General features: G+C 54.8%; 1 protein-coding gene across 2 annotated transcripts in view; it reads right to left on the minus strand.

The window, feature by feature from the left end:
- The window catches only part of CACNA1S (calcium voltage-gated channel subunit alpha1 S), a 70,301-nt gene extending 59,683 nt beyond the window's left edge, over nucleotides 1-10,618 (minus strand). For both annotated transcript variants that reach the window (XM_077157372.1, XM_077157371.1), the window contains exons 1-2: nucleotides 10,345-10,618; nucleotides 8,521-8,626 (exon numbers count right to left, since the gene is read on the minus strand). In XM_077157372.1, coding sequence (XP_077013487.1) covers nucleotides 8,521-8,626; nucleotides 10,345-10,496 — 258 coding nt within the window. In that variant the 5' untranslated portion in view covers nucleotides 10,497-10,618. The remainder of the gene's footprint in view (nucleotides 1-8,520; nucleotides 8,627-10,344) is intronic.
- Between the last annotated feature and the right edge of the window lie 2,589 nt (nucleotides 10,619-13,207).

Here is a 13,207-nt window from a genome sequence, read left to right on the forward strand (position 1 = left end):
GGGGTAAGCACTCGGAACCCCGTCTCACACAGGAAGAAACTGAGGCTACTAAGTGGATTCATTTTATGAATCCAGCCAACTTGGCTCCAGGCTTTGTGCTCTCAACCACAGGTCATGGTGGGGAGAGAGAGAGAGACACCCGGTGGGGACAGACTGCCCTACCCCCTTCTGCCCTCCCCAGCCTCTGTCTGGGCTCAGAGTGACTTTTGCTGTGGACAGTGAGGGCTGAGGAGGGAAGCAATGAACATTCATTGATCAACTCCTGTGTGCCTGGCTGGGCACGACGTTCTCACTAACTCACAGAGAGCTTAAGAAGCTGCTGAAAAAGTCTATATGGAAGCCAGGTTTGCTTGACTTGAAAGCCCGGTATATTCTTGCTAGGACTCCTGAAGACTGCATAGCTGGAACAAGCCACCAGGGTTTCTTCCAAGGCTTTTCTTGTTCAGCTAATTGTGGTGTCCCAGCCCCTTGCCTTGGGGTGAGGGGATACAGATGGCACAGAAGGGTGCGAAGTCCCCAGGTCCGGGAGCTAAGCCCCAGTGCTGGGGAGAGGACAGGCTCTGGGAAGTGGCGAACAGCCAGGATTTCATTTCATTTTGGAGACCCTTGCTGAGCCCCGTCTGTTCTCTGTGCCCCCGGGGGAATGAGAACCAGGAGGGCAGGGCAGAGACTGGGGCCTCCCTGGGCCCCGTGGGTCCCGCAGCTTGGAAGGGCAAGGCCAGCGCTGGGGTGCCGCAGAGACCCCTGAGCCTCCCAGGTGGGCAGGCTGAGTGGGCTGCCCACCGCAGGAGTCACGGGCACATTCCAGACCCTATAAAAAGAAAAATGCTCTAGATGCCAGAGGGATCTGGCGCTAGCCTTAGCGGGGAGGCAGAGCTGCAACCTGAACCCTGGGAATGTACCAGGGGCCTGGCGGAGACTGCTGACGCCCTGGAGGCGCCAAGGGGGGCTCCCCCGCTGAGCGCCGCCCACTGCCCCACCCCACAACCTAGCAAAGCTTCCTTCATGCATAAGAAAGCACCCAGAACTTGGAAATGAGGCAAAGGGAAGGCGCCTCGTCCTTGTAATGTCATGTGGGAACATTGCATAACAGGCCTGGCCAAGGCTTAATTAATTATCTAGGGCAGGCAGCTCAACCTCGGCACTATTAGTATTTTGAGATGGATCATTTTTTGTTGTGGGGAGCTGTCCTGTGCATTGCAGGGTGTTTAGCAACATCCCTGGTTTCTATTACTCAGGGCTAGTAGCACACGCGTCTCCAAGTTCCAGACATCGCCAAATGTTCCCTGGTACACAGAATTACTCCCTGTCCCCCACTTCCTTGAGAATCAAGGACTCAGGGGAATATACCTTTGTGTAACTCTCACTATTCTGTCTTGTAGAGATGCAAATGATTTCTTCCTAGTAAGATAGTAAGATGGCAAAGATAACTCCAACAGTTAAAGTTTATTGCCCTGTAGGACTTCAACCTGTTTAGTATCCAACTTGCTAATCCTAGTCCAGCATTCTTTCTCCAATCATAAAACCTCTGTTCCTGTAATTCTGTTAGAACCAGTATTATCCTCCTGCTTGTTATCTTACTGAATTACTTCATCTTTGATATGTGTTCCTTCTGTATCTTTACAAGACATGCTTTTAACTTTTTGAAAATTATAATTTGACACAAAATTGGTTTGAGGATGAAATGAGATGATGCAGCAAAAGTAACCAATTCCACAGCTTAATCGAACACCATAGTACTCGGAACCTTGCGTAGGGCATGAGATTTTGTAGGTTTGTCCAGAGTGGTGCCCAGATAAATCCCAGAGCGATTTGAACAGTGAATAGGGAAGTATTTGCAGAGTCGCCTGGGGGAATGGTGACAAAGGGGAAAATTCAACTTCCCCAAGTGGAGAATTCTTGATGTTCTCACAGGCAATGGGGACAGCCAAAGCAATAGGCCAAGTCTCCAATCTGGGGGTTTGTTCATATGAAACTTAATCCCACAAAGGCTAGGCTAAGACTACTTAAAATTAGGCCTAAGAGTCACCCCCAAGAGAACCTCTTTTGTTGCTCAGATGTGGCCTCTGTCTCCAGCCAATACAATAAGCAAACTCACTGCCCTCCCCCTGTCTACGTGGGACATGACTCCCAGGGGTGTGGACCTTCCTGGCAACGTGGGACAGAAATCCTAGAATAAACTGGGACTCAGCATCAAGGGGTTGAGAAAATCTTCTCGACCAAAAGGGGAAAGAGTGAAATGAGACAAAATAAAGTGTCAGTGGCTGAGAGATTCCAAACAGAGTTGAGAGGTTATCCTGGAGGTTACTCTCACACATTAAATAGATATCACCTTGTTAGTCAAGTTGTAAAGGAGAGGCTGGAGGGAACTGCCTGAAAATGTGGAGCTGTGCTCCGGTGGCCATGTTTCTTGAAGATAATTGTATGATGATATGGCTGTCACAGTGTGACTGTGTGGTTGTGAGAGCCTTGTGTCTGATGCCCCTTTTATCTACCTTATCGATGGACAAGTAAAACATATGGATTAAAAATAAACAAATAATAGGAGGAACAAATGTTAAAATAAATTTAGTAAATTGAAATGCTGGTGATCGGTGAAGGGGAGGGGTAAGGGCTATGGTATGTGTGAATTTTTTCTGTTTTCTTTTTATTGCTTTTTCTGAATTGATGCAGATGTTCTAGGAAATGATCACGATGATGAATATACAATGACGTGATGATAGTGTGAGTTATTGGTTATATAACAAGAATGGGATGATCAAAAAAAAAAAGAATGGGATGATCATATGATAAGAATGTTTGTGTTTGTATGTAGTTATGTATCATAAATAAAAAATAAATTTTTCAAAAAGAAAAGGAGGGGTGAGGGGTATGGTATGTATGAATTTTTTTCTGTTGTTGATGTAAATGTTCTAAGAAATGATCCTGATGATGAATATGCAACTTTTTAATGATATTGTGATTTACTGATTATATATGTAGAACGGAATGATCATATGTTAAGAATATTTGTGTTTCTTTGTTGTCCTTTTTTAAAAAAAATTTTTTAATTAAAAAAATGTAACCAATTCCTAGTTATGCCCAATAATTAGTAACTCTGATCATTGTTACTTTTCGACACAGGTCCCCTCAACCGGCCATGGTTGCAATGGTGCCCACACAGAGGTCTCCTTGAATCCAATCAGGAGTACACCCTAGAAGCAGGTGTGTTTCCGACTTCGGGGAGCAGGCAGGACTTCAAGAAGTAGAGTTGGCTTTGGAGGATCTGGGGCTAGGCTTGGAGCCAAGGTTGTGGGTTCTGGTCTCGCTTCCAGCTTCCCTTGGATAGCTCACTGCCCTTCCGCTGGCCCCGATGGCGACTCAGGGGCCAGGCCACCCTCCTACTTCTCTGACAGTTGATGTCCCTTTGCGACCTGCTCCTGACCTCTCACCCCCACTCTACCCCACCCCACCCCGCTCCAACCTCCACTCTCCTGGGGGAATTCTGAGAGAACGTGTTAGACACATACTCTCTGCGCCTGAGGCTGGCGTCTTCCCTGGGCAAGTGGAGTCCTGCCTGGGGGCTGTGTCTGGATGCGCTGAGGGCCCATTCAGGCCTGGTAAACGGCAACTCCACAAGCAAGAAAAAACCTCATGGTTGAGGACCTGGGGTTCTGCCCTCCTGGTGACTCCCACCTGTACCACATCCCAGTAAAGCAGAGACAGCCAACTTCCTCTCTCCCCTTCTGATACCCAGAAGCTCATGCCAAGATGCCCAACAAAGGTCCTGCCCACATAACCCAATTGGGCACGTGCAGCGACTCACCCTCTCTGTGCCTCAGTATGCTTGTCTGTGAAATGGGGAAATAACGGTACCTGCCTTGCGGGGCTGACGTGGACATTAAATGAGATAATGCAGGTAGAGCATTAGAAGAGTGCCGGGCATGACGAGGGTATTGTTGATGATGATGAGCAAGATCACGTGATGATTTGCAGGAGGGGGGGCGGTGACTGGGGAAGGCCATTCAGGTAAATTGGACCTTTTGAGGAGGGAAAATGAAGGGCTAAAGAGAAATCAGGGATAAATGGTGGGCAAGGTGATGAGGAAATGTTTATCTGAAATACTCCTTTGATCACAGCTGTTGGGGGTTATACCCTTTGAACCTAGAACAACCTGGGGTCTCTGCAGCAAGGGGAGCGTGGCTGGGGAGTCTGCTCTGAGGCCTAGCAGTGTTGGTATTATAAAAGCTCCTTATGCTGATAGATAGGGCCTTGCAACTTACAAGCTTTTGTATCATCTAGTAACGTCTCTGAATACAATAGTTAACCCCATTTTACAAATGAAGAAAGTGAGTTCCCAAACATGTTAGCTTATAAGGCACTTGGTATGTACTAGGCACTGCTCTCAAAGTTGTATGCACATTAATTTATTCATACTGCACAACAACTCCATCAGGTAGGTGCGCTGTTATCCCCATTTTACAGGTAAGGAGACAGAGGGGACAGAGAGGTTCAATAACTTGCCGAGGATCACACAGCCAGCATGTGCAGGGGCCTGGACTCAAAAGCACGCATTCTGGCTTCAGAACCCATTCTCCTGACCAGTATGCTATATTGTGTCTCTAATCTGGCTGATTTCAGAGCCCACGTTTTCCCTCCACTGTGATCTCATCCAGGCTGTATCTGACCAGGGCAGGTAGGGGCAGACTTCTTGGCCAGGACATCAGTACCCCCAGGTCCTCCTCTTGATGTCCTCTCACTCACTGTGTGTGCCCAGAACTCCTTGCTCTCTCTGGGCCTCAGTTTCCCTTCACCTCAGGGAAGACTCTGGGCTTCCCCACTGACACAGGACAGCCACGGTCACAGGAGAACTCCCCGCCCCAGGAAATCCAGGACTCCAAGTCCACTATTGTGGTGGGAAGGTGGAGAGCACGAGAAAACCCCTGGAGGGGCGCCCAGATCTCACAAGGGCGCCCGTTCGCACAGCGAAGCATCAGAGCTCTTCTCCCACCGCCACTACTTCCAACCACCCCACAATGGTGCATGCGCGTGAGGTCCCTGTGGGAAGCCTTTCCTGACACCCCAAACTGCCACTGCCCCAGCTAGTCTGGCATTGCCCTAAGTGAGGAAACGTCGGGGATCTCTGTGGTGAGATGCTCAGAGCTGCATACCCCATCGTCCGGCACCCCTGCAGCTCGTCACACTGAGAGCTGAGCTCACTGACTTCCTCCCTCACCACCATGCCTGCTTCCCCCACCACCTGCTCGTCACCCCAATCGGAAACCCGAGGGCCATGCTTGCTTTCTTCTTCTCCGACCCCCAGGCCTCCAAACTCTCTTCCACTCAGTCACCAGCTCTCATGGATTCCACTTCCTACATATCTTTCAGCTTTGGCCTCTTAGACATCTTTACAATTGCTTGGTTCCAGCCATCTTCCCCATCTCTGGCCTGGACGACTTTGCTGGCCTCCTCACCGCTTTCAGGTCTCGCCCCACCCTCCATGCTCTCCATGGCAGCCAAAGAAGTTTTCCTTAAACCAAACTGGTCTCTCTATGTCGTGCCTCTGGCCCTTTGCTTCCTTAGCCTAGAACCTTCTTCCTAGTCGGTCCTTCATGCCCTAACTCCTTATCCAGAGCCAACTACATAATTTGTGGGGCCCCTTGTTCAAGATAGGAAAAAAGGGTCATTAAAGGTGCTAAAATATAAAGCTCTTTCCTTTCTTCCACAGTCTCTTTTTCAACTTGCCATGCCTTTTTTTTTTAATTGCCTATTTTAGGTTGTGCCCCTTGGGCGCAGGGATCCCGAAGGCACCGCCTCCCAGTGTGACTCACCAGTTCCCATTTCCCCTCCTGCCAGCCCCCAGACCTGCACACTATGGCCTCGCCAGAGGTGGAGGAACCAGGCATCTCCTGTTCACGCAGACCCACTGCCTCAAAGTACAGTGGACAGACAACCCCCAAGGGTATTGCAGCCTCCTCTCCAGGAGGAGGTGGGTGCTTGGTTGGGAGGGTGGGCAAGAGGCCTGGCCCTACCCTAATGCACCAGAGCATGTGCACCCAACCCTGACCCTCCCTGCACCCACACCCCGGCCCCTGCCAGGAGCTGAGAGACCCAGGGCACGAGAGATGCGGCTGAATTTCCATCCTGGGAGGCTGGGAAGTGGCAGGTGGTGGCAGAAGAGATAGAACCACGAGCGAGGCAAGGCTTCCAGCCCTGGTGCATGCTCCATTGTCCCTCTGGACTTCACTTATAAAACATAAATTCAAAGACAAAAGCATTAAGGATTTCTGAACTATGACCACAGACCCGAAGCGTGGGGCCTCCTGTGCTCTGTGTGTCTGCACAGTCTGTCTTCCATGCAGCTGGCCCTCTCCTCATCCTTCAGTTCTCAGGTTCAGTATCCTGCCCTTCTGGAAGCCTCTCTGAGGCCAATGCCAGCTTAGGTACTCCTCCAGTATGTTATTACAGTGTCCCCAAGCCTTGCGCTCTTTCCATTTCATTTTAACTACTTGTCTAAATTGGTTTAGTTATAATTACTTGTTTAATTGATTCAATTAATTAAGCTCTGTGAAGACAGGAGCCATGTCTATTTTGTTCACAATTCTATCCCCAGTATGTGCTAGGCATGTAAGGGCACTAAATAAATATTTATTAATGAATGAGGAAATGAATGAACAGTTGGTTCTTAGCCCACCCTTCTTAAAAACTGTGAGTTATGTCGGATGACTGGAAGGTCCCCAACCCTTCTCAGATACGCGCAAAGCAGCTGACAGAAAAAGAAAGAACCTTTCCCTCCCTTCTGCTCTGACTTGGGCCAATTCCCTCTCGCTGAGTTTTGTGGAAATGAGCAGATAATTGACAAGTGGGAGTGGGGAGGTCTCTGCCTCTAGCTGGCTGTGTGACCTTGAGTGTCATTTCCTCTCTCTGGGCTTCACTATAAAGAAGACAGATTAGGGACCTTTGATGACCTTTAGCTTTCTGCCCACTTCTGACACTCAAGATATCATTTGCTGCTATGGAAAGGTTTCTGGTTAGGTTTTTCTCTTCTAAGGAGTTCATAATCCTGTCTCTGTGAACTCTAAGATCAGACCGGAGGTTTTGCAACTCCAACCCATACAGTAATGGAAAGTACACAGGACCATTTGAAATATTTAGAGCTGCCATTCTGTTTCAAGATGGTAGATGGCAAAACCACTAGCTGACATTTCAAATCCTCCAGGAAGGGACAGAGTTCCTTTCAAGAGCTGTCAACTTCTTAGGAGTCCAAATGGAACCAAGACCCAAAAATACCCCCGGAAGGAGGGTGGACCCGAGCCCTGCCTGGATCCAGGGTCGCAGAGGACTAAGCACACCTCGCAGAGGGTCCAGGGCTCTGCCAGCGTCATCTGCCGTGGTCCTGCCCGCATTTAATCTCACCCTCCTTCCACGCCCTGGCGCTGCGAGCTTTTTCTGTCCCTAGCAGGCACACATTTAGAGTCCCAGCTTCTCACCAACTCAAGATAGATTCCCATGGAAACCAGCATTAAGGAGAGGCAGACATAAATATCTTTCCTTCAGGCTCTCGATGCATCCTGGCCGAGGAGTGCAAGGAGAGGGCCTGTGCCCCGAGCCATCGTCCTGTCTCTGATGGGGCTGGGGCAGCAGAGGCCTGAGGCCACCGTTTCTAGGAGGCCTTCTCCAAGAGGACATAACTGCCACCACTTTGGCCACACAGCAGGTACAAGGGCAGGTCCTAAAATCAGAGAGACCCCGGCTTGAAGCTCTACTCTAAGACTGAGACCTGGGTGACCCTCTGAGCCTCAGCTTCCTTGTGTTGTAAGTGGGCCTAAAATGTTATCAACCTCATAGGGGGGAGTTATGGGGAGTGAATAATACAATGATGGAAAATATTCATCATAGAGCCTGACACCTAACAAGCACTTAATAAATGTGAGCCATTTCTTATTATTTAAATTAGCTGTTGGGGAAGTAACCCCCCATAATCTCTCTAGGCCTCATTATGCGGAGGAGGTGAGACAACCTGATTCTTGGAAACCCCTTCCAGGGCTGGAATCTTCTGGTTCCATGGGTGTGTTATTGGGAAGAGGTGAGGAGAAAGTGGTACCAGACTCTAAGACACACCCTCTCTTTTGAGTCCTAGGTCAAACTTGCATGAAAGTAAGCAGTTTGCTTCTCGATTATTTCAGGGAAGGGAATTTACCCTTCAGATGCCACTGCTCACTGGTTCAATTTACGAGGCCTCAGTTCCCTGATCTATGAAATAGGACTGACTACCTTAGGGGCTGACGTGAGGATTAAGTGAGATTATTAGCACAGGGGCCGGGCCCCAGTGAGCGCTCACTCAGTGCTGGCTGGTACTGCAGCAGAGGCCGGAATCGGCAGCTTTGCCCTGAAAAGCTGTTGAGCCACTCGGTCAGCCCCGCACGTGTTGACCACCACCTGCCAGAAGCACCAGCTTCACCCACCAGAACGGAGTCTACCCCGGGGGCCGTCTCCCATGCCGGGGGCTGTAGGCCAGCAGGATGAGGGGGGCTCTCTTACCAGGCCGAGGTTCAGAGAGTTGTTGTCATCCTCGGGCATGGGGAGGTACACGGCCAGGGCCACGCAGTTGGCAAAGATGGTGAGCAAGATGATCGTCTCGAAGGGCCTGGCGCCAAGGTTAAGGAGAGGCTTGGAGTGAGGGGTGGGATTTCAGGGTGAAGGGGAGAGAGTGCTGGGGGCCAGTCTGGCCTACGAGAACAAGGCCAGCCTGAGAGGCAGGCTCTGGGGGACTCTGCCACGCTGGCTTCTGCTCTCCTGCAGGGTATAGAAAGGGCCAGTCTCCCCTCTGGGGACCCAACTCACTTTGGGACTGCAATGGTCCACTACCTGGCCAAAGGCAGCTCAGCTTTACGCTGCCCCCTCGAAGTGCCTGCCCAGCCCCCACCACCTCCTTTCCTCCCTCACCCACCACCCGCCCCACAGGGAGCCACGGCCTTCTGAGATTCGGGCCTGGACAACCTCATGGGGGCTCCCCCGGGAAAATGGCAAGGGAGGCCAGGGGAGGGGGTGGTGCCGGTGAAGGCTGTAAGCACCCACAAGGCAGGACTGGGGAAGAGGAAGGATGAAAACGAAGTCTGCGCTTCCAAAGCCTGAGCCCAGCGCCCTGCACTCACACCCACCGTGCACTTCTGCCCCTCCCAGACACACCCACCCCTCCTCAGGCACTTCCCAGGGGACACCGGCATCCCCAGGCCCATCCCTTTCTCGTGTGCTGGTGAGCAGCAGGGGCCAAGCAGAGCGGCTGACCCACCGGAGGAAGGGGTGGGGAGAAAGGAGGAGGGAGAGTGTGAGTTGGGGTGTGGGCTGATGCGGGCATACTCTGGGGGTGGCCGATTGGGAACCACTTGCAGCGTTTGAGAAGAGAGGCGGGCCACGGGGACAGGCCTAGGAGAGAAGACCCGGGAGCAGGGGGTGCGGGAAAGGAGGAAACCGCGGGGTCCGCCTGATCTGGCAGAAGACGGGCAGGAAGGACGAGGCAGAGGAGGGAGGATCTGATTTGTGAGGCTGAGGCAGATGTGGGGGGCAGGGCCCACGCTGGCCCCAAACAATTTCAACCCGAGCCTCGGTTTCTCCTGTCATTCCAGTTCTCCCTCATTCTCCTCTCTTCCTGGGAACAGCTGGTGGGAGCCGTGTCTTCCAGAAATATTTCAAACATGCCTGATCCTCTCTCAGACCCCATTTGACACGGGCCTCCCCTCCTTCCCCTAGTTCCTTCCTCCCTTCCCCGAACAACCCAGATCTTTTCATCGTTCTTTCTCCCCGAGTTTAAGCAGACCTAGAAAGGGATTTGCTGCCCCTGTCGTCAGAGTGGTCAGCCTAAGCTAACCTAGCCAGGCCTGCCTGGCCTGCATCCCGGAGCCATTCACGGCAGCCCTTCCTCGGGGGCGCGTCCGTCCGCCAGCCCCAGCCCCGTCCGGCCCACGTCTGGAGCCCTCGGCTCAGCTCTCTCCTCCCTTCGCCTGCACCCCTCGCTCACCAAGGAGGAGGATCGGCTCTCTTTTTCATCCCATCCTATTTCAAAATGAGACCATTCCTGCTAACCCTATTGTGGGGTCTATTCCAACGTGGGTAGGCTCACCTGGGAGCAGCGCCTGTGCCCTGGCCCCCTCTGCCATGGTCAACAGACACAGCAGGCTGTGGCCCGGCACCTGGGCACCTACTCAAGCCTCCTCAAAGCCCCCTCCCTCCCTCCTCTTCTGCCCCCAAACTCATGGCATTCAGTGGCATTTCACGCCATCTCCAAGCCCCTGACCCCCCCCAAGTTTTTGCTGTGATGCCCCCCCTCTCCCCCACACTGCCCGCCGCCCCGGGCCGGAAGGATACTTCCACTCCACGATGCTGATGCACGCCTTCCGCAGGGGGTTCTGGAGGGTCAGGCAGAACAGGGCCCGGGGCGGCCGAGGCAGAACCTCCGGGACGGGCTTCTTGGGCTGTTTCTTCCTCTGACCCTCGTCCTGGGGTGAGGAGGGCTCCATGGCTTCCCTGGCAACCTCGCTCTCTCCAGCTCCCCACCCTACCGCCTGCTCTTCCCTGCGTCCCCAGTGCCCCGGCCTTGGGGACTGGGCCGGCTGAGCCCGCTCCACCGAGCCTGCCCTGCCGAGCCAGCTGCGGGCGGGGGCGGGCAGATTCCTCGCCCAGCTCCCCACGGGTAAAATTAGCCTCCACTCTGCTCCCCGCTGCCCGGCCTGAGCTCCTGAGGCCATGCAGCTGTCACTTCTTCCCAACCCAGCCAGTGACATCCCAGTCTGTCCCTGAGGAGGTTGGGGGTGGGGTGGGGCAGTGGAAGGAACTTACACACAGGCCTGGGACGGGCAGCGGGAGAAAGGATGTAAGGTTCCAAGGGTGGACCGCGAAAGGGTTCAAGAAGGGGGGGCTACCTATTTTATACCCCGCATTGTCAGGACAGGGTGCTGGGCAGCCTAGCTCAGGAATACTCCAGAGCACCCACCCACCCCCACCTCAGCACTTGCAGTGACCAGGCCACGAGTCCTCTCCACCCTCCCCCTCCCCTGCGTGACCCCCTCCCTGCTGGGGTGTAAGACTCGGGAACAACCTCGAATGCCCACACCTCTAGCAAGGCACCTGCCACGCTGGGGAGGGACTGGATGCTCTGTGTCTTCCTCCTCACCCACTGTCGGGGGGGGGGGAATTGATCTCTGGCCCCTCCGTGGCACAGTCCCCCGCACCCAGAAAATTCTCCCTCATTGCTAGTTTAGAGAGAGCCAGCAGCGCACACCCACGCCCCTCCCAGCAAGGGTTCTGCCGCGTGGGTGAGAATAGCAAAGGGGCACCAGGAAGACTGTGAGCAGACAAGGATCCAGGAACCACAAACCTCAACAGTCCTTTTATTTAACAAGCAAAGTGTTGACGCAAACACTGCCAATGTTTGCAGGCTGTAAAGTCTGAGGGAGAAAAAACACAGGCCCACCTAACTTGGGAAAATCGAGAAGGTCACACTGTGGGGTGAGGGCCGCAGGGAGCACGGTACATCGAGGAAGACAGCGCCACCCAGGCGCAAACGCAGCTGCTCTCCAAGTCTGTTGGTTGGGTCAAGTGGCAGCCCTGTCTCCCTCCCACCCCTCCCTCTAGGTTCCTTCCCAGGTGGCGTAGGGAGGCGAACAGTTTCCAACCAGGAGACTAGTATTTGAGGCCACCGTGTGGAGAGCCGTGGCATGGCGCATTGAACCAAAGAGTGGTCCACGCTTGGCTGGGCTCACTTACTGGCTGCGCCTGTGGCGGGAGTGGGGGTGGGGGCTTACAGGAGGTGGGGGGACGGGGTGTGGGGTGTGGGGTGTGGGGTGTATGTGTGGGTGAGCCGAGCGGGGCCATTGCCGTCAGGTGTGTACATCCAGAGGCGGGGCCCCGACAACCCCCTGAGCAGGGCCAAGGCCCAGGCCGAGCTGACCCAGAGATGGCTAGTCCAGGGCGGCCCTTCAGCAGCCAGGAGGGGGCTCAGCACCCACCCCCAGCGTTTCCAGGTAGTCCCCCTTCACTGCACCACGAGGTTCCTCGATCTCTATGGGATCTCTAGTCCTCCCTGCCCTGCACCTCCAACTCAAGCTAAAAGGGATGAGGCCAGTGGTGGGGGAAGCCGGGATAATGCAGGTAAGCGAGTGCCGCAAGTTGCCAAGGGCCAGGGGCCTGCCCCGGACCGCGGGGTGACCCAGCAGCCGCAGGTTGCGCCCCGGAGTGGAAAGGGGCTTGCGGATTCCCCCAGCCAGTGACGGCGACAGGACCGATCAATGGCTGGATTCCTCTGATCGGAAGAAAGGCGAGGAGAGGACGCAGGACTAGAGCACCAAGGGGGGGGGGGGGGCGCCCGGGCCTCGCCGTCGCAGGGGCAGACCAGCGGGGGCCCCGGGGACGGCGCCTGGGAGACTGCGGGCAGCGGTGGGCGCCGAGCGGTCCAGGACGACGCTATTGCAGATCCTGCAAGTACTGGAAGCGACGGGGGGCGGCGCGCAGCCTCCTCCCCTTGCTGAGCCGCTGGGCCGCCCGGGCGCCGGGAGGTGGCGGCGGGGGCGCGCGTGGCGCTGGTGGACGCCCTCGTTGCGCTGCGGCTCGCGCTCGTCGCCGGCTGGGGGTGTGGGGGGGGGTGGTACTCACTGAGCCGCAGGCGCGGCTGGAGGGCTTATGGGGCGCTGCGGCTCGGCGTGGCCCCGGCCCAGCCGGAAGGGCACGTTGCACGTTGCCCAGGACCGGGTCACCTGCCGAGGAGGGCACGATGCCCAGCTGCGTGCGGCGGGGGGGCGCCATGGGCAGAAACTATTTTCATGGTGTCGCGAGGAGCTGGGCCCACAGTGACACTGTCACCGAATCGCCCCTGCCTGGGGCCTCCCCGGACCCGAGCGCCGGAGCGCCAGCAGCAGCACTGGAGTGACAGAAATCGCTAGGGTCTTTTTTTTTTTCTCGCTCTTTGGGTGGCTTCTGAGGAGGGTCATCCTAAGACGAGCCATGGCTTCGGACGAGTGTGGCCCCTCTCCGAGAATCAGTGGGCACCCTCGCAAACCCAGCCCGCGACGCTGTGGTGCTCCGGAGGTCCTCGCCCTCCCGCACGCCCCCACGGGTAGGGCCGCAGCTTGGGCACCCTGCCTCCTCCCGCAGCCCAGCCCGCACCTCCCACGGCTGCTAACCCCGGGGCTCCCAGCTGGGGCTCCCAGGGCCTTTTCCTTGTTCTCCACGGCTG

The sequence above is a fragment of the Tamandua tetradactyla genome, chromosome 4, assembly GCF_023851605.1.
Source record: "Tamandua tetradactyla isolate mTamTet1 chromosome 4, mTamTet1.pri, whole genome shotgun sequence".
In the NCBI taxonomy this organism is placed as follows: domain Eukaryota; kingdom Metazoa; phylum Chordata; class Mammalia; order Pilosa; family Myrmecophagidae; genus Tamandua; species Tamandua tetradactyla.